The sequence below is a fragment of the Melospiza melodia genome, chromosome Z, assembly GCF_035770615.1.
Source record: "Melospiza melodia melodia isolate bMelMel2 chromosome Z, bMelMel2.pri, whole genome shotgun sequence".
In the NCBI taxonomy this organism is placed as follows: Eukaryota; Metazoa; Chordata; class Aves; order Passeriformes; family Passerellidae; genus Melospiza; species Melospiza melodia.
The window spans coordinates 75,908,329-75,935,640 of record NC_086226.1 but is presented as its reverse complement, the minus strand read 5'-3'; the positions used below and the strand labels follow the sequence as shown (position 1 = coordinate 75,935,640).

Sequence of the window (27,312 nt, the reverse complement as noted above, 5' to 3'; positions counted from 1 at the left end):
CGCCGCAGCCCGGGCTGCTGCTCATCCCCCTGCCGCTCTTCCTGCTGCGGCTGCAGATTCTGCTGCTGCCGCTCATCCCGCTGCTGCTCTTCCTGCTGCTGCTGCAGATCCTGCTGCGCTCATCCCGCTGCTGCGGCCGATCCCGCAGCTGCTGCTGCAGATCCCCATCCTGCTGCTGCCGCTACTGCTGCAGATCCCCATCCTGCTGCAGATCCCCATTCCCATCCTGCTGCAGAACCCGATCCTGCTACGTATCCCAGTCCTGCTGCAGATCCCCATCCCGCTGCTGCCGCTGCTGCTGTTGCTGTAGCTGCAGCTCCATCGCCCGGAGTTTCCCAGCCTGGCCGCAGCCGGGGCAATGCGGCAGGAGTCCCCGAGGTCACCGCGGCGAGGCTGAGCCTGGACGCCGAGGAAGGAATAACAAGCCAAACCCGCTGGGGATTTGCAATGCAAGCGGCCTTTCCAAGTTTCTTTTCCACTTTGCTCTCACCCTGCCGTTGGATTTGAGATCATGTATGTGGTTTTGCTGTTGATTACGGGAGGGTGTTAAAATCTAGGGAGGGAAGAGGATTCAGAGGGATTAATATGTTAGTTTTGATTTAAGGGGATTTTATTTTCTTTCCCCTTATCCCTGCCCTTCATCTTTGTTAACACAACTTCGTCTTTATTATTTTTATTTTAGGTCGGTTAATATTGTAGCTTTTGGGAATGAAAGAGATGGTTTTTCTGAGGACAATCAGCAGCCCAGCCTGATCTGGAGCTATCTCGGGAGAAGTGCTCTCATTTCCCAGATCGACAGCAGCTTGTCTGCCAGTCATGTTGGAAACCCAGTTTTTACTGAGTATCAAGCCTGCGTATTTGGAAATGTCAGACTGGTGGTGCACGATTGTCCTGTCTGGGTAAGAGATCCATCTCAGTCTTTTTAACTACAATTAACAGTGTGAACTCTTTTAGTAAAATGAAATAATGTTCTATTTTTAAATGGTTTTCATTGTTGTGGGATTTTATTTGTAGTTTTATTACTGCATTTAGTAAAAAAAAACTTTAAAAATGTAACCAGGCAAATGCTGGGATATATCAAAGGTGCTATAAAAAGGTTCTTATAAACAAGCCTCTGCTTGGCCTTCCCTGTAATAAGGTGTTTTTTTCAACCATATTGCCCAGTGGAAATTTTGTGAAAGACAATCCAGAAGTAAACAAGAATGCCTTGTAACAATGCACCATAAGTTCTCTCTCCAAATATTTGCCAATAATAAAATGAAATTTTCTGTAAATAAAGGCAGTAAGTTTTCCAGCTGTGAAAAATAACAGATTAAAAGATCTGATTGTTTATATATTATATTAATTATATATTATTAATATAATAATAAAGGGAATAATTTTACTCCTCCTACCAAGAATAATCATGTCTTAACATTATTACCTTTATCTGATGGTAAATAACAAAGATTTTGGCACTGTTGCTAGTTGCCAGCACTTTTGTCAGTAAGTGAGAAAACTTAGTTTGGAGTGTGAGCAGATCAATGATTATGTAAGAAATGATACTGATAATCTAAATTAAAACATATTTAATGACTACTTAGCAGCCTTAAAAAAACCCCTCAGCTTACCAGCTTTTAGAAATTAAAACAATAATCAGTTTCAGCTCCATAATTCTATTCTTTGGGTGATTTTTGTACTCCTGTAAGGGAAACCTTTTGTAGAATCTGCAGGAACCATGACAGCTCCATGAAATTATCAGAAGCCAACAATCTTAAAACTAAACAATCCAGTTTAGCTGTCCTTCTGCTCTTTATTTCTTTTTGCCAGCTGCTTACAGACACCAGTTCAGATGGACTGGGGGATCCTGTTTCTAATCTGAAGCTGCATGTGACCTGCACGTGCAGTTTGCTGGAGTCACCGGAGCGCAGCAAAATCTCCTGAATATAAATGAAGTCTGTAGGGCTTCGGAGGCTGTTTCAGAGGGATGGAGGGAGGTGGGTAAGGGAGTTGGGAAGGTGAGTGGGGGCAGCTGGAGAAGGGGAAGCAACGACATATATTGGAGACAGAGTTGGTGTGTTTATACATTGCTTTAATTGCATTTGGCCTTCTGCAGATTAAGGTTGTTCAGTTCTGGACACCTTTTAATTTCTGCCTTTCAAAAGTTAGCTTGTTGTTGTCGGAGTCACTGCATTTCTGCGTCCTCGGGTTTTTTTCCCTCTATCAGTTAAAGGAGGCAGGAGATATATTACTGAGAATGTTGAGGACAAATTAGCATGTTTCTCTTCGTGGAAGACGCGTCAGATATCAGGACTGGACTCTGCAGGAGATTATGTATCGTGCATAAAGCAGTGTCCTTGCTAGGGTAAGGCAGAGCAGGACCATTTCCCACAGCCTGGGTGCTTGAGGTTCACTATATCACAGTGGATCCTTCAGAGCTGCTCCTCTGCCAGCCTGGGGAAACAGCACAGAACAATTCGATGTTGACAGATACTGCCTCAAGCCATATTCTGCATGGAAATGATCCCTGTTTCATCTTACCAAAACACAAAGGTGGTGGTGTCGTGGGCCCTGCAGTATTTCAGCCTCTAATACCTGAGGCCAAGAGAGATTTGTATTTACCTGGGATTTGTACCTCATCTAGATTAAACCCAAATTATTAAGGCAAGAGAGTCCTAGACATGAACTTGGCAACTGAGTACACTGATAGCTGTGAGTCTCAAAACTCAAGGGTGCCCAGCTGTTCTTTGTCTTCCACAGCCATGAGTCTGGAAAAGCAGTGTTGATGTGGTTTCACTGAGTAGAGTTCCAGAGAGAGTGGGGGGATCCTTTTGCATGGCAGATTGTGGTGCAGTTTAATTTTCTCGAGTTTGAGTCTGCTGCTGCACCTGTCTGTCAGCCCAGGATACTGCTCAGCCTTTTGAGCCTGCAGGAGGGTCAGCAGCTCAGGTGTCTTTGGGAAATCACAAAGGTAAATTCATGTTTGTTTGCCAACATGCAAACGAGCGTGTTGTGAGCACCTCTCCTTCCCCTGGCAGCTGCAGGGTGCAGGAGGGAAATGCTGACTCTGGGGACCTTGCAATGTCACAGGGCTGTAGAGACAGCAGTGGAACACCACACTTTTCAAAGTCTGGGGGCAAAATGTCAGGGTTTCCAAGGCCAGGTTGCTCTTTGTGTGCTGCTCTCAGGGTGTCCCACTGTGGCTTGCTCTGGCAGGGCTGTGTGCAGGGGACAGGACCACAGAGCACTGACATCACTGTAAATCATGTGGCCTGAAAATGTTTTCTCAAAAAACACAAACCTAGGGTAAGAGAAGACATAAAGAACTAAGGAAAACACATGTGTGCTAACATCTCTGCTGAATACTGTGGTTTTAATAGCTGATCAGTTGCTAATGTAGCCTTAAGCTGCTCTATAATAAAGCATATTGAATAAGAATGACCCAGTTTTTCTAATTTTGCAGGGGTGAACCTCTGTATGGAGCTAATAAATCAAAAGGAGAAATTCACAAGATGAGTTTTAAGACTTGCTTTGGAAAACACTGCTTTAATTAACAATCTGTGTTAGATTTGACAGTCTTCAGGACCGAGATGCCATTTTATTGACCTACCTGTATTTTGCAATTCCACTTTACTCTGAATTCATTTAGGCTTCTGCAGAAAAAAAATGCAGGCAGAATTTTTAATATCTAATTAAGTTAATCTTCCTCAAGTCCAGAATTTAGCATAGTATAGAAGCTGTAATTCATGTTTTGATTCACTTAATTGTAGTGCTGAAAAATAAGTGGCAAAATAACAAGTCCTTTGTAATGTTCCCTGCTTGAAGTAAGTCTTGTCCTCCCCTCTCTTACCTGGAGCAATACCCTAAGGATATGAGAGTGTTTCTGTCCTGGCCTGGGGGTCCTGCTGATGTTTTTAACTTTTTCTACTAAGACCCACCTGGTTTTGTTTGTTTGTTTTGTTTTTGTGGCTTATTTTTGCTTTGTTTGGGTTCATTTTCCCCATGAGAAACAATACCGCCCCCCCCCCCCCCAGAATTATTTTATCTTTCTCCTATTGTATAAAAACTTCTGAGCTTCTAGAGAATTACTGACATCATCAAGCACAGAAATGTTTACAAAAGGGGAATATGGAGCAGCTGGGTTTTGGAGATCGTCTTGTGCTGGGTTAGATACTTGAAGAGGGGGGCATGCTCTGCTGTGTCTGCTCAGTGCCTTGCACAGAGCTGCAGACCTCCATGGGGCTCACTAGTACACAAATTTATTAACTGCAACTTAAATATATTAACCACAACTTTGAGAAGGGGCTCTGTGAATTTTTTTTCTAGTTCTCCCTTTCAACAATCTCTTTCCCTGAACCTTTTTATATTTTTTCCTTGTTATTTACTGTACCAACAGGAGTCATCCCTAAAACACTGTGAGTTTTCTTATGTCAGCAATATCATCCATAGTGTAGTTTTCTGTCTTTTTCCTCTTTATCCTTATCCTTATGCTGGCCAGCCTTTACCATGTCTAAAGGTACAGGAATCTGAGCCACGTTCAGATTTTATTTACTATTTTTAGAAATCTAGATATATTACTGCTTCAGTAAAAAAATGACAGCTAGAAAGTAACTTTTCATTTTTCAGTAGGTCATCCCTCCTCATTTTTAAGCTTGAATGGCTGAAGTGGCAATTTGCAACAAATTATCATATCCTGGTAAAAAATACTATTAAATTCATTTATGAGAGGATGACAGAGGCCAATATGATCTTCCTTTGTTTTGTGAGGGGGATGTTTAGGGGGATTTCTGGAGGAGATACTTCCCTCTGTGCTGTAGATTACTTATCTGAGTAAGTTCAGGGGACGACTAAGTTTTGGAGAGTACACCCATAAACCCATAAAGTTTGTCCTGCTGCAGACCTGATAAGAAACTGCAGAGGAATCTTAAAATAAAAAACAGAGAAGGCTGTGGTATGTGGTGTGGAGGACACCAGTGTGAAGAAGGTTTTGGTTGTGGAGACTGGGTCTGTAAATGGATTATAGAGAGGGATAATTCTCCAGTGTTTCCAATGCAGTTTTCTTGGATCCTGGGGAAATCCCAGGGGAACATTCCTGCGGGGTGTCCCGGCTCCCTTTTCCCCACAGAGTGGTTGGCATTGCTGCTGCCTCAGACCCAGGGCTGGGGTGCTTGGACGTGGGGACACTTATGAGCAGAAAGAGCGTGGGCATTGCAAGGGCGCTGTGTGAGGAATTTCACTGCCGTTCAGAAAGGCATTCATAAATAATTTTTAACAAAGCAGGTATTGTTGTCTTCTGGGATCATGTGATTTTGTAGGAAAATCGTATCTTCAGTGCCTCTGAAAGCTTTATTTTCAACACTGAGTCTTGAGAAGTATAATTTACTAATGGCAAGAATGTGTTATGAGACACTTAGAATGAAGGCATGCAAGGAAAAAAATGAAGATTTTTCCTAGTATGTCCTGAGTGGAACAGCAACAGAAGTATAATTAAAGTTATAATTATTAAGGTCATAATAAAATGACCTTAGCTGTACATATACTTCTTCCTTTAGCCAATGTCTGACTTGTGAAATGGAGCAGGAAACATGATGAGGAGTAGCTGTTACAAAAATTTCATACATGGAACCTGAAATTAAGGTTATTCCTGAAATCTGAATGGCTGTTCATCATCTGATGACATTTGCCCTGTCATTTTTGCATGAAAGATTCCCTAAAAGCCATAATGAAGGAGGCTCTAGATGCTCTGTCTTAGGGATGTCTTGTGCAAAAAACCCATTGTCAGAGATATTTCTGGAGGATTTTCATGGCACATGAGATTTACCTCAGTTCTACCCCTGAGTGAGTGGAAAACAATATATCAACATACCACAAAACCAATATACAAACAATATAAAAATATATATATTAAATTCCATAGGAAGTTTCCATAAGCATTTTTTATTACTCATGCTTAAAGCTGTGCAGTTGCAGTGTATTTGTGCACCTGTGCTCTACTCTTTGCTTATGATACCACCCATTGTCTCCAATCTTGTAGAGATGGGCAGGTGCAAATCTGGGCTGATCTTGAAAATGGTCAGCTGGAAGGAAATTGCAAAGGAACAGATGTGCTTTCTGTCTGCCAACAGAACAGAGAAAATAAATAGCCTATGTTATTTTTGGGGTTGTGCTGTATTTTTCCTTTAAGCCTTTGTTGTGTTAAATGCATGCAGCTCTGTTAAAAAATCCCCATTGAGATCTTCATCAATTAAAGTGTACTAAAGCTTTCCCTTGAAAATTCTCAGTTTTTGCCTGCTTGTGTGATCAAGTTCTCCAAATGTCCATCTAGATGGCTGTCTCTAAGCACTGTAGCTGGTAGTTCTACTTCTAGAGGCGCTAAATGTGCATTTATGTGTAAATGTTGTATCATTAACCGGGCCTAAATGATTGTATTAAGTGCTAATTGACACTGTCCTTACCCTGGGTTTATAATAGTCTCTAACTGAGTTGTCTCAAAAAAACAAATATCAAGAGCAGTGCACTTGACCTCCTCTATTGTCAACATGGTTAATCATGTGAGAGCTATTCCTGATAAATTGCTAATTCTGGTTTACTTATTGCAGAACAAAAGTTTCTATTACAGACATCAATGGGAATGTGAACTGTAATTTATTTCCTGATTTATTTCTTTGTAAGGTCAAGACCTGAATTGGGAATGATGTGAAGTGACACTTTAGGCAAATACTCGCTGACTTTGACTTCCATCAAGGTCATGCTACTTCTTGTAGTTAAGAGCATTGCAGCTACCTCACCAGATTTCAAACAATGACCCTTTTGAAGTGGTCAAAAATAATTATGTTGAAGATGCAAGCCATGCCACTTGTTGATATTACTAATCTTTTATGTACTTCACTCCCATTTGTAATGCTCTTATTTCTGTACTTGCTTTACAAAACTCAAATTGCTCCCCACTACCAAACTTTTGAGTTCTGCCCTTTTGTCACTTTTTCTCCACTCATTTATTCCTATTTTCACACTGTCTGTATTTCATTACTGCTAATTTCCCTTTTTTTCCCCTCAATAACCCAAGTTCTTCTAGTTTTGCCTCACATGCTATGCAGGGCTGTCATAGAATCACAGAATCCCTGAATGATTTGGGTTGGAAGGAACCTTAGAGATCATCTCATTCCAGCCCCCCTGCCATGCTGGGGAGAGGCTGCACAAACATGTGCTTGGGAATTGTTAGCTCTTTCCTGCCATGCACAGGAACACCTTCCTCTAGACCAGATTGCTCAGAGCCTCATCCAGCTGGGCCCTGAGCACTGCCAGGGATGGGGCACCCACAGATTCTCAGGGCAAACTCTGCCAGGGCCTCCCCATCCTCTGTATAAAAAATGTCTGTCTTATATCCAACCTAAATCTACCCTTTTTTAGTTTAAAACCATTGTCCCCTGTCCTATCCCAACAGGCCCTGCCAAAAAGTTTGTCCCCATCTTTCTTACAAGCCCCCTTTAAGTACAAAAAGGGCAAAAAAGGCCTCTCTGTTCTAAGAGGAGATAGTATTTCGGGTCATTGGGGGTTTTCTTCAGTTCTCTGGACCACTTCCAGACTTCTCTCAAGAGTTTTCAATTCAGCATACATTCAAAGCCAAGGCTCCCCTGGTATTTATGAGCTACCTGCAGGTGAAGCAGAAATTGTGGAATCACAGTTCCGTGACAGATACACAAGCAATAACTGTATATTGCATGTGGATACAGCGCAGCTGTAAATGTACAGAATATCAAACAGTTTTAGAGGTTAAGTCCTCAGCACAGAGCAATGAAAATTTGAATGTGAAATTGAAAAAGAAAGTTTAGGTATGTGATTTAAGTCCTTATCCTGAAGACATTAACACCTGGTGAAGCTATGTAGACGCTCTATGGACAAAAGTCACACTGAATTATTAAGTTTGTATTTAAAAGTTCATAGGTACGTAGGATAATTCTGTGTAACCCTTTCTCTAAAATGATGTGATTAATAATGTTTTTGTATGTGTTGCTGAAAACATCTACCACTGAAGGTGTTTTTATTTCCTAAAGGAAGCAGTTTTAAAGTTAAGTAATTAAAGCAGCAAAGATTCTTCCTGAAAAGAGTATTCCCTGATAAACCCTATTTTTAATTCTTCTGACAGAATTCCTGAATTAATGGAAAATATTTATGATTTATTATAACAAACAACTTACTCTCCAAACAAGGAAATTACAAAGCAGGAAGTCTGCTCATTGTTGCATGTCTTCAAATAAGATCTAATCAGACAAAAACAATTATGTAGAGTTTTGCATTAAGAATATAGAATATTTCATCTTTGAGTCAGTCAATTCTTGATTGGTGTTTTTTTTTCTTTTTAGGATATATTTGACAGTGACTGGTACACTTCCTGCAGGCTCATTGGAGGAGCTGATATTATTGTGATTAAATACTCTGTCAATGACAAGACTTCATTTCAAGAACTAAAGGACAGCTATGTGCCAATGGTGAAAAAAGCACTAAATCACTGCTCAGTTCCAGTAATAATTTCTGCTATTGGTGCAAGAAAAAACGGTATGTATCCAGCCTCCTGTAACAACAGATAAAATCTCATTTGGAAGTTGAGTATAATGTAATTTCAGTAGAAGCTGGCTGTTTTTCCAAGCTGCTAACAGAAACAATTAGTCTGTCAGGATGACAGTAATATGCACATGCATTTTGGCTCTCTAGACTGATGTGCTGGCAAGAACACTGTGCTTAATTAACCTCAGTAATGATAGGCAACCTCTCCTTCTTTGACCTCTGCAATGACTCTTCTTGTGGAGCCATCACACATGAGGATTAAATTTAGTAATTTGGATTAAGCAACATACATTTGGGTATAAAGTACCTCTAGTGTATGAGATTAAAATTATATCCAATATTCTGAAAATACTGGAGAGTGGTTGGGAAAAGCCTTGAAATTCTCTGGGATTTTCTTCCTAAAGCAATGAATGAAAACTACAAGCCTGGCTTGTCTTTTACTTCATGATACTTTACTAAAACAAGTGGTTCTGAGCGTCCCTCCTTTTAGTGAGTAAGAGACATGATGAATATATATGTAGATATTTGTTTTGTACTGTACAGAGAAATATTAATCCATATGAAGTATATCCTCTGTGGATGCTCAGTGTTACTAAGGTCTACTTATAAACCTTTTAGCTCAGTGACAGATATAGGACAGTTAAAGAGCTGCATAACAGTTAAATATTTATTTTCTTCCATTTAGTAATTCAGTGATCATGACCAAGAACTTTCATGCTCTGATATATACAGGAGTAATAAATCTCCCATTCTAAATGCAAGGTTTTGGTAAATTGTTTGTATTCCCTAAGCATTTCTTTTCACTTTATGTTTAAGACCAGGATATCACCAAACTGAGTGACTCCTCTGGTGGTTATTTTTTATTTTCCACTTAGTTTTTTTTTCTCTCTTCCTCCCTAAGTAATGTGGCCATGAGAGACACCAGGCTGGACCTCTGGGTTTACCCTGGGACCTGTCAGAGCAAACTGCTGTGCACACACAGAGCCCTTTTGTTTCTAGGAGGTATTTGTGAACACAGCAGTTTGCTCATACAGATTACTAAGATCTTAATCCTCTGTAGTGGTAAATGTTGATGCCAAAACAAATGATTAAAAAAACCCAGAAAAAGCTGTTTTATTATGTTATCCATAGGTCTAGGCAGAGGACATTAGCAGGGAGCAGGCACAGCACATTTGAAAGCACATCCATGGCTGGCACATTCTTACTGTCATTAAGCAAAGCTGACCCAATGTGGCTGGAAGATTTTTAACATTTAAATGGCATAATCTTAAAAGTTCCTATTTTGTGTTTTTAAAAAATGTATGTGAATTACATGTAGATGAATCAGATCCTGAGATCCTGCAGTACATACAAACCCATCAAAGGTTGGTCTGAAGTGGAAATTTTCTTCTTTCACTGCCGTGTGTACTTCCTGCATGGACAGGCCACAAGAATTCAGTAGGTTTAAGGGTGACATTCATGAATGATAACACCTGCAGGCTAGTACAAGACCTGGGCATGCAAAGCTATTGAGCCAAAGCCAAATCTGGCATCCATAAGTCTGGCTGAACTCTTCCAACTTAACAAAATCAATAAAATAATACTAATGTAATGTATTCAGTGGTTTGTAGAGTGATTAGTGTTTTGAATTGATTAATATGAAGTTGGGTTTTTTTCTGTCATTACAGATTTCTTACTATAAAATTCCTATGTTTTCATTTCCCTCTTTGTTCTCCTATAAGTAAGATATCTTTACAGTTTTTTAGGAATCTAAGAATTCTGCATTATTTGGCCAAAATGGTTATTTTCCATGACTTTTTACCCCAGGAGTGCCCTGCACCTGTCCCCTGTGCACTTCAGACAGGAGGAGCTGTGTCACAACCTCTGAAGGAGTCCAGCTTGCAAAGGAACTCGGAGCCACTTACCTTGAGCTGCACACCCTTAATGACTTCTACATCCAGAAATACTTTGGAGGAGTGGTGAGTGAGAATCTGCAGCTTTGGAAGCAGGGTGGAACATGCATGAGGTGCTTGGCAGATGTGAGGGCTTCAGAGAGCCAGGGGAGGCACACCATGGCCCTCCCACCAAGTGTCGAGTTCCCACCAAGGCAAAATTCAAGTTAAATATTAGAAAGAAATTCCTCCCAGTGAGGGAGGTCAGACAGTGGGACAGAATGGTCCAGGGGGCTGTGAGTGTCCCATCCTTGGCAGTGTTCTTGGCTGGGTTGGAAGGGGCTTGGAGCGACCTCATCTGTGGAAAGTGTCTCCATCGGAAGAACTCAATGGTCTTCAAGGCACTTTCCAAGCCAAACCACTCTAGGATTCTGTGAGTCTATGGTGCTATCTGAATTAGTAGTACCAGGGCTGCTCTGGTTTTAAGTAGGAAGATTTAGGAAAGCTATTTGTCGCATTGCAGTAAGTTTTCCTCTTGTATTCTTGTCCTTTTATCTTGCTGGCTAACATCCAGCCGAATGAAGCCACTCCCCAAGATAGAATTAGCATCTTAAGAGGTCGGTAAATTGAATATCTTTGTGTCTGTCAGTTCTAGGGAGATTAAATACACAAGAATTAACCACAATCATTTGAATAAATAGTCTTGTAAATTGTGCTAGTTCTATCTAAATATGTATGGTAGCTTCTCTGAAACGAGTTTTGGTACTCTCCTGGATGACTGGTAATAGTGTCAGCAGCTTTAGTCCTGCATACAGAGCCTGTTATACCCCTAATTTGATGTATAGGTTGTTATTAAATAAGTTTTTTTTTTTTTTTTAATATTTCTTGTCTTAGCTTGAATATTTTATGATCCAAAGTTTGAATCAGAAGTCATCTGAAAAAATGAAGAAAAGGAAAAAGATGCAGAAGTGCCGTCGAGTCCAACCACCTCAGCTTGAACAGCCAGGTGCTCATTGATATCTGGTCTCTAGTATAATTCCTTATGTGTGTCACTTTCTTTGCACAATCAGTATATTTTACTACATTTTTTAGTAACAATTGTTACTATGAGCTGTGTTATCTATTATCAGCTGTTGCGGTTATGTTGCATCACCTTTAGTGATATTTTAATTTACTTGGGAAGAGTTGTATGGCAAAATATAACATCGCAATGGATTTCTGGTTTATTTCAGGTATAACTAATAGAAATGGTTTTCTGGTGGACTTACGAAAACATGAATTGATAAAAGCTTTACATAAAGTCTTAGCAGACAGATTAAAAAAGAAAGTTGTTAGAGCATGAATTATTACTCTACAGTATAATCAGATAGTGTTTTTGTTTGCTGCAGATGAAGCAAGGGAGAGAAGTATGCACCTGTGTGTGATTTCTGAGCATCTGATGCATTTGCTCAGTGAAAGAATTACTGACAAGTAGTTACCTATAAACCTGTAGTTGTCTCTTCTTCCATGTTCTAAAAATTTGCTCAGACCTCTTAGATTTGGAATACACAGTCAAAGTTTCTTTATAGTGTAATTTTCTATAGAGGGCTCATGAAAGGACAGACACTAACTATTAAACTAAGTGTTTCTTAACTTACTTACTGCATTAAGTATTTGAATATCTTGAGTATTTTACTCAAGATATTCAAACAGCTTATAAGAAATATCCTTCTTGAATGTCTCTTTCAAAAAATAAACTGACCTGATAAGGTCAGTTGTCCTGTGGTTAGCACTTGCTAAGGTTGCAAAACTTAGGTTTTACAGCCTGACTTCTTTTGCAGAAAAGATGCCCATCCTAAAGGGTGAAGCCTCGCACTACAACGCAGACCTGCACAACCTGCTCTGCTGCTGCCAGTGTGCAGATGTGGCCTTCTATCCCGAGGACCTCAGCACGGTGGTGGAGGCTCACAAGATCATCCTGTGCTCTGTCAGCCACCTCTTCATGCTGCTGTTTGGGGTGAAGAGCCCGTGCGACGCGCACGACGCCTCCGTGGCGCAGCTGGCTCAGAGCCTCTTCGCGGTGCAGGCCGGGGACCCCTTCCCCTCCTCGCCCCAGGGTGTCCCACCCTGTGTCCCACCAGTCAGGGTGGTGGTGAAGGACTCTGTCTTCTGCTCTTGTCTCCCAGATATCCTCCACTTCATTTATTCAGGTACCTGCTGGGAACAGATCTGTCAACTTGTTTCTTCCTATTGTCTCATGAAGGAATGTGTGCATCGCCCTAAGGAACTTGGCTTTGCTGTTGCTAGATGATGTCTCACCTTGTTTCCACATCTATTTTATCCCTTGTGATTATCATGCACAATGAAAACACCACCACCTATAACAAAAATTATGTTACTTGTCATTCCAGATTTAATGGACCTAAATTAAATTAGTCCATAGGCTAACATCAATAACATTCTAAATTTTGCCAAAACAAATTTGGAGTTTGAGTCAGTTTCAGATCCTAGGCTTTTAAAATATTGTAAATGGTTGCATGTTCTAAACACAAGGGCAAGAGTGCAGAGTTGCTTAAGGAAACTCAAGTAATTTTTATTCTGAGTATGGTGCAGCTGAAGAGAAAACACTGAAAAAGTGGCTGGACTGTGGAGACCTCTGATGTGTTGCATGAGTTCTGCTTCCAGTTGGTACAGTCTGTGACCTCACCTACCTAATGCCAGCTATCAAAATGGCACTGATATTTGTTTAACTTTTCAGATGTTCTGTTTCAGCAGAAAGATTTGGGTTTTTTTTCTGGAAGTAGCTATCGCCTGTTTGTTCTTTGTAAGATATTTTTCAACCTGTCAGAGAATCTTTCAGCTTTCAGATCTTTACATCAAAGACACTTTCCAAAATTGTAACAAACATGAAGAATAGATGAAGTTTTTCACTGAAAAAAGATGCATGAATAGATTAATTTTTTTCTTCTTATTTATTTGAGCCAAGGATAGGGGATGAAAACCAGATTTTCAGCAGGTAATGGATAAATACAGTATTTTTAATTCATAGAATAATTTAATAATTTTTGTTGGTAAAGACCTTTATGATTATCAAGTCCAACCACTAACCCATCACTGCCAAGCCCATCACTTAAACTGTGACCCCAGGTGCCACATCTTTGAAGTGCCTCCATGGATGGTGACCCTACCACTGCCTTGGGCACCTTGTTCCAGTGCTTGACAACCCCTGAGGTGAAGAAATCCTCCTGATACTGAATCTAAACCTCCCCATGTGTAACTTGAGGCTGTTTCCCCTTGTTCTGTCACTTATTACCTGGGAGAAGAGGCTGTCCCCAGCCTGGCTACAACCTCCTTCCAGGCAGTTGAAGAGAGCAACAAGTTCACCCCTGAGCCTCCTTTCCTCCAGTCTAAATATCTTTGTAAACATCTTCATCTGTTACCATCTACAGCTTGGGTTTAGTGCCTTGTGTGCGCTAATTTTCCTTTTTTACTTTCCTTCATGTCAGCCAAGGAGCTGTGAAACTTTGCAATTGCAGGCAGAGCTCTGCTTTATGTTTTGGTGCCTCTGAGAGGTGGAGATTCTTGAGGTAGAGGTAGAGGCTGAGAACAAATAATGAGTTTTCAGATTTTCAGTGCTGTGACATGATGCTCATGAGGTTATAAACCCTTAACCAGTGTGGTACAGATGGGAGATAATTGAGCTGAGGATGCTGTGTGCTGTAGATGCTGATTGAGCCTCTTGACAGCATCAGCTGTGCTGAGTCAGGCTTGTTACTGAGCTCGATCTATTTCTGTCTCCTTGTCCTGGGTTAGAACTGAAAGTTAGCACAAAACCCCGCTTTGCCTCTGAGACTTACTCCAGCAAAGTGCATGAAGATAAACTATCTTTGTTTTCACTCTCTTCATTTTTCCAAGAATGCTATTGAGACACCTCAGGGAATGTCATGGCTTTCACTGCAAAAACAAGAATAACAGAAATTCTACTGTAAACTTTGTGCTGATTTTAGCTGTGAGGACTAAGAATGTAGCTGTGCATTAAATTTTTCTAGTTCCGACCCCTACAGAACAATGCAGTCAGCAGCATGAGCAGAAGCTAAAAAATTTCTACAAATGTTGAAACATGAAGGATTTTTTTTTTCTGAATCTCTACCTGCAATTTGTAGTGACTGAACTGGGAGGAATTAATAGATTGAGTGTGATAGCAAGTGAGATTTTATAGTCTGTTGGTACTTGGTTACACTATAAAAAGTACCATAGAAATTTAATGTGCAAAAATTGCATTCTGCCCTTCCTAAAAGCAAAGATTGGGCTGATTTATGTGCAAGCCCCCTACCATTTCTGCAGGATGTGTTTGACATTGATGTCATCTTTCCTCTGCCTGCTGAGGCCTGTGCCTTGCTGATTTATAATCTGTCTCCCCCTGGTTTTGTGGTAGGTGCTTTCCAGTGGGAACGATTAGAAGAGGACATAAGAAAGAAGCTGAAGGATCCAGATAAAACAGAACATGTGCTTGAGAAAGTTAAATGCATCCTGAAAACTCCAGGAAAGGTACATCTAACTCCTTTGGGTCACTATTAGTTCCTTAAGTTTTTGAGATATTGTTTTGTAGACAACGTTTTCCTGTCAGTCTTTGTTTTAAAGTCACTTTGGATTAAAGAGCCTGTACTTTTTCATGCTTGCAGTGAATAGTTTGCAGGCACATACACAGAGATCCTGATGTAACATGCAGAATTAATGTAATTGGTAAAAACCACACAAGCAGGTATTCTAAAGGGATTATTCGTATTCACAGCTTTAAACATTTTCTGCCAATATGATTATGTGTTACTAATTCCCATGTAATAGAGGCTGCCCAGGAAAGATTTGCTCCTGAACATAAGCCAAAAGTTGGGCTTCTGCAGTAGATCCAGAGAGGGGTGGTTTCTCATATAAATGCTGTGTTGTGGAAAGCTGTCTGTAACTCAATAAATTTAAGTCAGTAGAAGACCACACAAAAATTGTAAAATATTATTAAGTTTATAAAAAGTCACCATGCAGAATTAGATTTAATATAGAATTAGTTTTTACAGACATTTTTTCTTGGAGCATATACATTCCCTGATAATACAGAACTTGCTCTAATGATTTCTGTTGATTTAGAAAGGAAAACCTCTCAGATTCTCTAGGAACAATACAATATAGACATCAAAAGGTCACTGAACTGTTTTCAGCTTATGACTGCTTTGTTTTAGGCTTAGCAGCCCTTAGTGCCCACAGCTAAAACATTTATAGGTTTGGCCTTGAAGGGCCTGAAGACTTTTAAGATAGCAAGCCTGAGCTGTTGTAGTTTCTTTTATTCTTTTTTTATGCTTTCAGAGTACTCTTATTTCTCATTTAAGCTTTTTTATTTTTGAAGCCAATAAGAAGGATCTGTGATTTGTCTTAATAAAACTAAAAATTTTATAAATTTAACCTTTTAACCATACATTCAACCTCATCTGAATTTCACTTGTCAGAATCTAGCAACATGATTTTATTGCAGTTCCTTTTGTCAGCTTTAGGTTACACTTTTAAGGTAAGAAAACCAAAACTGAAAACTAACTGGCAGTGCTGGGTTTTGGAGGGCCCTGACACTACCAGTTATTGTAAGAGGAGTCTGTGCTCCAGCCTGTGAGCTCCCTGTGCCTCTGTGGAGGTGATTCCAGGGCAATATAAACACGAAACTTGCAGCTGCCTTGCCTTTGCACACAGCATCACACTGCGGGGTGGATGTGTGTCCCATCCCTGCTCCCCCCAGAGCCCTCAAAGCCCGCTCTGCTGCAGCATTGGGTCTGCACAGGGAATGTCTGCAAAGGTTGGGACTCCAGAAAACTGGTGAAGCCCAACCTGCCTGTAGGGGCTGGATGGGGGAGGTCAAGAATAGCAAACTTTGGTGTGACTGTGAGGGATAAGAGACCCCTCAGAGCTGCTGCACTGCAGGGAATAGGAAATAAGAAAGCAAAAAAAGATTGCAGAGGAATGCACATGCCAGAAGCTGTTGTTTATTTTCCCATAAAAATTACATCCCATAATATTTAGTTCTGTGGGCAGCCACACATGACAGTGTTTGATCACCAATTTATTTTTCAGCTAAACACTGTAAAGGACTGCAAGTCTCACCAGATAAAACGGCTCTATAATACTTCTCTCAGGCTATTCTTTAACACACCTGTGCTGGCTGATGTAATCTTCAAAATACAAGGTACAGTACCACTTGGCATCCATCCTTTACCCTTTTTCCCCTCTTCAAGAATGCAGGACATGGAGATGACCGTGGCATCAAAACTAAAGAATTATGAGTGCTTTGCTGTCACTGTGGAAAGCAGGGAAAGCTTGTCCCTGTGGATGCCCTGCACCACGGTTCATCTGGGCTGAGCCTATGGGAATTCCCTCTCCCTGATTGACATTATTTTTTATTCTATTTTATTCGGTTTTGTTTTACTCCAAATGTGCTGCAGTTTCAGGATTCAATGTTTTGTCTGGAAATTAAATATGTTCATTGTTATAACGAAAGATGCAGTGTGAGAAATGTGTTGCATGCTTTTGTAAGAATAAGAATATGTTTTTTAAAAGCTAACACTATTTCTTAGTCTGTCCATACTCACCCTTCATGCAGAAATGGCCTTCTAGAATTAGATAATTATTTTCAGATGTATATTTCAGGGACAGATATGAAGCATTAACTCCTCAAATATAAGCACAGGTCAAGGAGACTCTTTCTAGATGTTCTGTTTAACACACAGAAAAGACTGCACAAAAATATCATTGTAAAGGAGAAGAAAATACTGATTTTGACCTCAATGACATGAACAATTCACCTCAGTGCCCCGCTCCTGAGAGTCTTTGCGGGAACCTGACTCCTTTTGCAGCCTTTTGCAGCTTTCCCAAAACCCTCTAATTTTATAGATTCCCACACAACACTATATATTTTACAGAAATAAACCCCAAATATCTGGGTTGACGAGTATTTTTAAAAAGCATGCTTATCCACTAAAAAATGTGAACTGTTTTTCCTAATAATTGAAACATCTTCTAAATTTTTTCTCAAATTCATCAATCAGAGCAATTGTATCAAAATTATATAACTACTAAAAGAAATTGAAGGCCCTAATCTTAACCAGACAAATTTGTAAGGTTTTGAGCAATTCCTTGGATACTTAACATTGCTTTGAGTTTTCTAGCTTACAGAAGTATGGAAGCCAGGAAAAACTGGAGCCCATTGTGTCTGTGTAGAGACACAGAACGTGACTGAACATCTTAATTAGTAGATGAGTGTCCATTCACAAGCACATATAGGACATATAGCATGCAGCTCAGACATTTTGAAAGTGGAAGTACAGGAGGTAGAAACAGAACAAAAGACAAAAAATGCCAGAAGGTTTCAAAAAATTACTCAGGTACCAATGTTGTGATTAAAGACATAATTAAAACAGTAACTTCTTTGTAAGTGTATGCATTATATTGCATGTGAGTTGATCTGTTTATTATAATTTTGATTAAAACATTTACATCCAACTCTGAATGCTCATTTTGGGTTTGGTTGCTGTCCTGACTGGCATTTGCTTGGCACTTGTTGCATACTGAGCTGGACTGCTCAGTCCAGCTGGGCTCTGCAGCCCAAAAGGCCTCTGCCATCCTGGGCTCTTGGCCTCTCCAAGTCTTCCAAAGACTGTAGGAAAGCAAAGGGTTCACTTGTAAATAATAGAAAATTAATAAATTTATGGGAAAAAATCATCAGTGGTTTTTTCATAAGACAACCATTCAGGAAATTCACTTAGTCACAGTATTTAATCTAGTTAAATTTATACTTACTGGACTTAATGGAATTTCATCTGGAAAAATTTGCCTTTATCTGCTTCCTTTGGTCATTCTATACAAACATCACTTACCAGCAGGGTTACTGGTGCATATAAATGACTCCTCATAGAATCATTCAGGTTGGAAAAGACCCCTAAGATCATCAAATCCAACCATTAACCATTTGCATAACACTTCATAATATGGCATATTTATGAAATGGGTTCAGTTTGTGTGAACAGATTTATTCTATTTTGTCTATTCTCAGTTGGTTTAGTCTATTGCATTTTGACTTAAATAATTCTTTGCTTGTTGATTTTGTTTTATTTTATTATTCATTATTCATCCTAACTAGTATGCAGTGAGTGTGTTGTTAGTCATTGTCAACTTTCAACACTTTAATCACGTTCAGTGGGGTGAAGACCTCCTAAGAAGACATGAACTTTAAAATGAAGATATTTCTGTGTTGTATAAAATCATTGTATATTGATTTTTGTCTTACATCCTGCAGGTGCAACTGTTCCAGCCCACAGGGCAGTTCTGGTGGCTCGCTGTGAGGTTATGGCAGCAATGTTTAATGGTAATTATCTAGAAGCAAATAGCATTCAGGTTCCAGTGTATGGCGTTTCCAAAGACACTTTCCTGTCCTTCCTAGAGTACCTTTACACTGACTCCTGCTGCCCAGGTAAGGAAATACTGTAAAATACAGTTCTACATCTGTAATTCATTTTTCCACAGCAGGGCATGGGTAGAGAGTAATGTAGCAGCGCCTATTTGATTGAAAAATACCAATATTTGAATGTGAAATGTCTCAAGAAAGATAATGTTTTTGTATTGTGCAATAAAAAAAGAAATCCGTACTATACAAGTAAAATAGAAAAAATATTTCTAATAACATTATTTATTTGCTTTGTGCTCACATAACAAGACTCAAAGAAGTTTCAATTTCATTTCTGATCCATTATAATATTTGTATTTTTTTTTTTATGTTACAGTAATACTGCTTTCTAATGTGGATTCTGTGTTAAATTTAAAAGTTGTCATTTCTTGAACATACATATAGCTGAGTGTATTATAAACAAGGCTTAATTGCAGGAATATCTTATTTATACACATGGTTATTTTATGTGTATTTATACCCAGAAAAATATGCCAACAGGAGTGTTTTGCAAGAAAAATTGAGCTAAAATATTCTTTATGTCCCAATTTTTATCTTTCTTATGAGAAGAAAATCTGAATACTAAATCTAAAACATTATTTAAATTTTGCTTATTTTTCCATGATATAATGAATAAATGATATTGTGATATGTATTTTTGCTTTGTTTTATTTTGAAATAATTATTCTACCTTATTCTTAGATATTCCATGTTTCTCTTTTTACTCCACCTAACATTTCCTTGTTTATCAGTTTAAAAATGCAACTACTGTGCTATATTTAAAAAAAAATATTGCTCTTTTTTTTGTCTTTGGACTTTTGGCTATATTTTCTTGTATCATAAAAGTGCTTTTCTGAAAGCGAACTTAGCTAAATTCCCTTATTCCTTCTCAGTTACTCTAAATAAATCAGCAGCACTTGACTCATCATTTTCAAGATCCACAATATTGACAGCAATTCTTTACACCCATCTGCCAAAAAGTTCTAAACACATTTTTTCGTCTTCATTGAATAGCTTATCTGGAAAAATAGGGTGATACAGCAAAAAAAAAAAAAAAAAAAAAAAAAAAAATTATAATAATGAAAAAAATAAAACAAGGTGATCACAGGAGTCTGATTTTGTGTTTGTTGTTAGGTATTTAAAATTCAGCTTAGTGAAAAGTAGCTTTGATTATCTTGTCAGAAAGGTAAAATACATGTAACTTGTGTCTTCTTGTTTTTTAGCCAGTATTCTCCAGGCGATGTCTCTGCTGATCTGTGCAGAGATGTACCAAGTAATGAGACTCCAGCATATTTGTGAACTTTACATCATCACGCAGCTGCAGAGCATGCCTAGCAGGGAACTGGCTTCCACAAGCCTCAGTATTGTTAGCTTGCTCAAGAAAGCTAAGGTACTCACTGTATATATATCAAATGAGAATATATATGTTGACTGTTATAAGTTGTTTTAAAATTTTTAAAAACATTAAGAGCAATTTCTGTTCCCAAGGAAATGTGTTGGTATAAAATCTGTTTATTAGGATAACTGGTGACACAAGGGTGGCCAGAAGAAATCCTTCAGCCTTGAATTGCTGATTATGCAGTTACAGAATCACAGAATTGCCTCTACCAGTGTACCCAAGCCTGCTCCAGTGCTTGACAACCTTCACCATGAAGAAAGCTTTCCTTCTATTCAACCTAAACCTCCTGGCACAACCTGAGGCTATTTCCTCTTGTCCTGTCACTTTTTATCTGGGAGCAGAGACTGACCCCCCAGCTGTCCACAGCTTCCTTTCAGGGAGTTGTAGAGAGTGATAAGGTCTCCCAGAGCCTCTTTTTGTTCCAGGATAAAAACCCCACCTCCTTCACCTGCTCCCCTTAAGATTTGGGCTCCAGACCCTCTAGTCACACCCTCATCTGTAGAATTCCTTTTATCATGGACACACTGCAGTAATTCAATTTAATTACAGCTTCTTCCAGGAAAGATGGGTTTCAGGCAAGTAAAGATGCGCTCACTCCTCCTTTAGACAAAAAAGAAAATTATGTGGTATGGAGGTGACAAAGGAGTTCCAACTGCATAGAATATTGAGAGAATATTGAGAGAAGAAGGAAAAGAAAAGATTAGATGCTTAAAAAAGAGAAACAATAAAGATGGATTTGGAAAACAGAAGAGGAAAATAAAAACTAGATTGAAGGATATTGCCTTAATGAAATAGGATTTAGTGCAGAAAGAGGAGACCACAGAACCAACATGACACATTCCTTCCCTCCTTCCTGTGAAGTTCTGTCTCTGAGCAGATGTCAAAATTTTCCAGATTCATGATACCTCAGGGGTTTTTTTCTACCCCTGGGAGAGGGACTTTGTTGATTTGTTCTTGGGTGTTCACCTGTTTATGTATTTCCATTAAATTACTTTTCTTTCATTATCTTCTATAGTCAAATCTTTACTTAGTAAATTGCTTCACAATGGAAACCAGAAATATTTTGACATGTGAGATGTGGTTATATTTTAGACATGATAGCATTAAGAGGTTTTTTGTCTTCTTTTTTCCCACAGTTTCACAATTCTGATTGCCTTTCAACTTGGCTTCTTCATTTTATTGCCACTAACTACCTCATCTTCAGTCAAAAGCCTGAATTTCAAGAACTTTCAGGTATTTTTCTGTTCATTTTGAAAGGACAAATGTTTTTATGTTTTGCTGAGATAAAAAGTGATGTTCTGGATAATACCATTTTTGCATGAGAAAATAATTAAGGTTTCTTTAGGATATTCCAGCAGGATGTTTCACCACCCTGGCGTGGGATCAGCACACAGCATGACACAGCCAGCATTGTATCACCATTTTTATGGGTCCTGTTGGGATGGCCAGGTTTCCTACCCATAACTGAATTTGCTGGACCAGTTTGGTCATTGTATGTCAACCCCTTCATATTATCATGCTAATTTAAATCAAGGTAATGGGTCATTTTTGATACTTCTTCAAGTGCTGGTTTTCAAAGGGTCTTCCTTTAAAAAAGTAGGATTTTTATAGTATGCTCCAGCTGATCTTATAAAATTAAAAAATTATGGCCCATTCAAGTAAATAAATCCACCATCTTCCAGGGACCTGATATTTATTTTTCCAAGCATTTGTATTTGTTTCTGGTAGTGTAACTAGAACGTTTTGCTCATTGCCTGTGTGATTTTCATTCACACTGATGAGGGGTGCATCTCTGTGACCTGTGGCACCTCATCACCTCGAGGTTCAGGACAGCAACACAGCAGCAGGCAGCAGCTCTCCCAGCGCTTTCCAAGACCTGAGACCTTCACAGAAATGCAGAATTAGCTGAGTTGGAATAACACAAGGTTCACTGAATGCAACTCCTGGGTCTGCACAATGCCGTCCCCAAGAGTCTCACCATGGAGCATTGTCCAAAAGCTTCATGAACTCTGTCAGGCTGGTGCTGTGACCACTGCCCTGGGGAGCCTGTGCCAATGCTGAAATACACACTGGAGGAAGAACCTTTACCTAATCCAGCCTAAACCTCCCCAAGGAGGTCTGAACAAAACTTCAGGCCATACCCTTGGAGTTTCTGCCCCTCTTTATCCCGTCTGCCCCATCTTCTTCCCCTCACAAGGAAGTTGCAGACCCCACTGAGGTCTCCCCTCAGTCTCCTCCAGGCTGAACAGACCAAGTGCCCTCAGACGCTCCTCACACAGCTTCCACTCAAGGCCCTTTGCTGCCCTCCTTTGGACACTCTCTAATCGTTTTAATGTCGTTCTTACACTGCAGTGCCCCAATCTGCCACAGACTTGAGGCGGTGCCATCCCAGTGGGCAGCAGAGCAGGACAATCCCCTCCCTTGCCTGGCTGGCCATGCTGGGCCTGGTGCCCCCAGGACAGGAATGTCCCTCCTGGCTGCCAGGACACTGCTGACTCGTCATCAACCAGGACCCCCAGATCCCTTTCCAGGCCACTGCTCTCCAATATCTCATTCCTCAGTCTGTCCATACATCCAGGGTTGCCCCATCCCCGGGGCAGAGTCCAGCACTTTTCCTTTTTGAACCTCCTATGGCTGGTGATCACCCAGTCTTCTAACTCACTGAGGCCTCTCCGAAGGGCCTCCCTGCCTTTGAGGAAGTCAGCAGCTCCTCCCAGATTTGTAGCATCTGCAAACTTGGTCAGTGTCCTTTCCATAAGTCTTCCATCTGGGGCACTTATGAAGATGTTGGAGAGCACAGGGCCAAGGATGGAGGCCTTTGGAACCCCAATAGGGACAGGTCCCCAGTCTGATGTCCCACCAGTCACTGTAACCCTTTGTGCCTGACCTGTGAGCCAGCTGCTCACCCTTCACCTGATGTGTTTATCCAGCTGTGGGCTGGACATTTTGTCAAGAAAGATCCAGTTTTGGTGAGAAACAGTACCAAAAGCTTTACTGACCTGCAAAAACCTTACATCAACTGGCTTCCCTTGATCGGTTAGGTGGGTTACCTTGCCATCGAGGAAATCAGATTTGATTAGCAGGATATTCCCCTGAGGATTGCAGCCCTGCCTTGTGCCCAGGTGAGTGCAGTTTGCCTGCCCTCAGGCTCTCACAGCTGTAAACTCTCTGCCTTCATCTGAGGCCCTCAAGGAGCAATGGTTGCAAGCTGACTCTGGAATATCTGGGGTTAGGGGGATGAAAATGCATCTTTCTGCAAATGCAGAGAAGAGTAATCTACATAATATGGGTAAAAGACTCTTATATGACTATGTCAATGATTAAAAACTGTATGCAATAAGAGATTAATGTCTTGCTGGATTCTTAGCTGCACTCCTCACCTTGCTTTCTGTACTGATCTTGAGACAAACTACCTGTACAGGAATTGATATACCCTGCTTTATAGTTCTGCAATATAAAAAAAATCCTTGCATACTACATTTGACTGTTCTCTAAGAATAAAGTATACTCATCTTTAGGAATATCTCTCTGCTCTCCTTAATAAGTATTGTATTCATTTTTTCAAAAAAACTTATTTATTACTAACTTAAAAATAAGGAAACATTGTGTGATAACTCTTACCTCTGTGCCATAGTAGAGCTCAAAGCAAAACAGGCAGCGCTCACCTTTACTTTTGTAGTTGTATTTATATCTTTAATGGTTTTTTTATCTATTTTAAAATACTTTTTATAGCCTGTGCATATGTGCTCTGTGTCTATATATTACATTTAATTCCTTTATTTCTTTTTCTAGTGGAAGAGCGCAATTTTGTAGAGATGCACCGATGGCCTTCAAACTTGTACCTGAAGCAGCTTGCTGATTACAGGAACTATATCCACTCTCAGAAATGCCACTGCACAGTAATGTAAAGAGACTGAGTGCATACAAAGTACATTTCAACTGCAAAATTTCAGATTGGGGATTATACCGAACAAAAAAACCATGTCAAGAGTGAAACCTGATGCTCACCTCCTCTGGAAATTACAGACATTCTTTGTTTTGCTAACAAATCACTCTAATTTTTACCTTGAAGCATTGAGAAATGTATGTTGAAGATTAATTTTAAGCACAATGACTTCATAGTCATGGGGATTAAATGTATTACAGGACAGTGCCGTGACTGGCATCTGCTCCTCTTTCTAATTTCCTTTTTGTTTATTTTATTGTTTTTCATGGTTATTTGTGGCTGCTAAACTGAATCTGACTGGTTTTGTAAATCTGTGTGTCATAGAAACATAGGAGTACAGTAGCAGTGCAGGGAAGCTGAAAAGCCAGGTCATAAGTTCTTCATATACTTCAGGATGCAAAACTTTTCTGCAGCATTTGTTAGTTCACAATATAACGGGTAGGCTTAAGAAGCATTGTAGTTACTGTTAATTTATTACTCCAGAGAAAGCCTGTAGTTCTGTTACAACCCTATGAGTACATATTTTAATTCCAGAGGAATGCCTATGCATCACGGTATTCTCTAGTGCCTCCAAATATCTAAAGAATGACATAATTTTTCCTGCCAGTAGGTAGGAGAAGAAAACCTGTTTTCACAATCTGCAGAACACCTTTGTTAGTGTGGCCATATTGTATTTTTCCCCGTGAGGAATAAAGAGAGGGAAAACTACGTATGCTCAGAGCATATCTGTATGGTACTGATGGACAGGGAAGAAAGGCAGCCTTTCTTGGGGTTTGAGCAGAAAAACTCACTAGTAGAAGTGGCTTTTTTGGGAAAAATGTGTCTAGTAATCATAGTCACCACAATAAATGTTAGATGTGCTGGCCATGACGGAGGTGACCCTCACAGATTTGGGATGTTGGCTTTTGTGGTGGGACTTGGAGCTCAAACCTCCCTAGCAGGGACTCAGTTCAAGTTTAGTTATCATCGTGTGCTCGTAAGCTGCGCCGTGTGAGACAAACCTAGCTGTGGATCCTTTCTGACACAAGAGAAAACCCAGAATATTATGACTGGCATGATCCTTGCAGATGCTATTTATCATTTTCTTGACCAAAACAACTTGTCATGCTGCTGACTTGTATATACATGTGCTAATGCCAAAATTAACTGAGCCTTTTCCTGAGCATAGGTGCTTTTCTAGAAGCAAAATCTAATCAAGGAACTAAACACCTCATTATCATTCTTGTACTTTCAATTCTGGCTTTTCATCTGCCTTTGTAATGTGGTATGTAGCCTGAGACTGTGGCATTTCTACCACATCAAATGTATCTGGAAACTGCATCTATGAGAAGGTGTAAAAACAAATTACTGGAGCTGAATCTTTTTTTTTTTTTTAAGGTGTAAAAACAAATTACTGGAGCTGAATCTTTTTTTTTTTTTTAAGGTATAAGAATTGTTATATTTTTCAATACCATTTTCTAGATAAATTGTTCTTTTCAAATTCCATTCTAAAGTCATAGAGATTTTTTTTGGTGATACTTTGCAGAACTTGAGAGGGTGTTTCCTTCCCTATTTTTGTATACACTCAAAATAAAAAAGAGTTTATGACTCAGCTGGCTGCTGCAGACTCAAAATTCCAAGGCTCCTTTTAGGCAAGAATGATTTAAAAAAAAAACCAAAAACCTGCATCTGCACATCCTAAAGTTATTTAAAAGATGAATAAACTTATATACATTTTGCATATAGGGAGCCTAAAATCTAGAAAATGATAATGGTTTTTCAGGATCATGAAAGAAAACTGAAATTATTAACAAAAAAATTAGTAGGAAAGTAATATGTATGGAACTTACACCTGAAAAAGTAGTTTTTATAGTTACATAGTTGTTAAAAATTTAAGCAAAAATAAAATTACTGGATAGATATTAATAAAACTGTAAGTTCTTTGAAGCCTAAAGTAATGAAAAAATTTGTGCATACAGTTAAACTACAGCTTGTCTAGATGTCTGATAGCATCCTTGGATGCTTCTACCAGAAGTCAGCTCAATTATCAAAAGTAGGGATTAAATACTGTATACTGACAACCTGTGCAAAAGTGACACAAAAGCTCTGTGAATGTCAATCTAAGCTTCATGTAGTCCTGCATTTCTAATATTTTGAAAGCTTTCCTAGTTTTTTCACTAGGAATTAGTCTGTTGCCAATGATTTGTGTGTAGATAATACATAAGAAAGTACTGGTTTTAATATCTGTAAATGTTTTATAGGTATTTAAAAATAGGCTTAGTGGAAATATAAACACTTTATATCCAAACCAGAGAAATATTTTGCTATTATGCATTTTAGACAATGATAGCCACAGGTTTTATACAGACAAGTTAGGCAGTATAAAATATTTAGTATTTATTCAGAGATTCAGAGATTAATGCTTACTACTGTTCAGACAATAAACCAAGTTTCCATTTTACTGTGTATCCCCATAATGCTGCCTGTATCAGGTGCAGATGTGTTGTACTTGCAGACATACACCATCTGAAAAATTTTAAGTCTTAGAAGAAATCTTACTAGACATTCTTACTTTCATTCTGAAAGATGATTTTCTGTAGAAAAGTATGTACCTTAGAGTTATTTTTAAACCTTTTTTAGCATTTGGAAACATGACTGAAAGTAGATAATGCTGCTTTGTGAGTTGCTATTCTTAGCTGGTTTTAGTGGAGGCTTTAGGACTGTATCCATCACAGATAGTCAGGAATTAGGAAAGTACTGAATTTGGTATTTCTTTAAAACTGTGTATGGCATAAAGTAAAAACTGCTTTGATATAACCCCCCACCTTATACTATGGTATAAAGTAAAAACCAGGAACCAATTGGAAAAAAAAGTTATTTAAAGAAGTGGTTTTTGAAAAATAGAATGTTTTGGGAATGCTTCCACTGGTTCCAATGCCTCCCAAACTCCCCTGGCACTGGCAGCATTCAAATGAAAGAAAGAGGTCAGTGGTGAATTTGGATGTCCCTAGGCAGTACCTTTAGCATTTCAAATTATATATTTAGGCTTAAGTTTTAGACTTAATTTTTGCTATCCTAAATATGTGTGTTCTTGTCGCAAACTAGCACTAAGCTTTATAGA

General features: G+C 39.3%; 1 protein-coding gene across 3 annotated transcripts; it reads left to right on the top strand.

Annotated features, from left to right (window-relative positions):
- On the top strand, positions 1–24,448 carry RHOBTB3 (Rho related BTB domain containing 3). 3 transcript variants are annotated; one of them, XR_010031115.1, is made up of 13 exons: positions 1–513; positions 683–899; positions 8,343–8,535; positions 10,351–10,502; positions 11,310–11,421; positions 12,236–12,604; positions 14,830–14,942; positions 16,503–16,614; positions 18,721–18,894; positions 20,091–20,257; positions 21,403–21,499; positions 21,612–21,800; positions 24,059–24,448. XR_010031115.1 is itself a non-coding variant. In XM_063180041.1 (12 exons), coding segments are annotated over exons 1-12 (1,824 nt in total). In that variant the 5' UTR covers positions 2–511; the 3' UTR covers positions 24,175–24,448. The 3 variants fall into 3 exon arrangements, 1 of the variants encoding a protein (XP_063036111.1); XR_010031116.1 differs by lacking the exon at positions 1–513 and adding an exon at positions 1,810–1,976 and having other exon boundaries at positions 769–899; XM_063180041.1 differs by lacking the exon at positions 21,612–21,800 and having other exon boundaries at positions 2–513.
- The last annotated feature ends 2,864 nt before the right edge of the window (positions 24,449–27,312 follow it).

Coding starts and splice junctions, on each gene's coding strand:
- RHOBTB3 (XM_063180041.1), top strand. Junction 14,943..16,502: donor TCCTGAAAACTCCAGGAAAG/GTACATCTAACT, acceptor TTTATTTTTCAG/CTAAACACTGTAAAGGACTG. Junction 18,895..20,090: donor CACTGACTCCTGCTGCCCAG/GTAAGGAAATAC, acceptor CTTGTTTTTTAG/CCAGTATTCTCCAGGCGATG.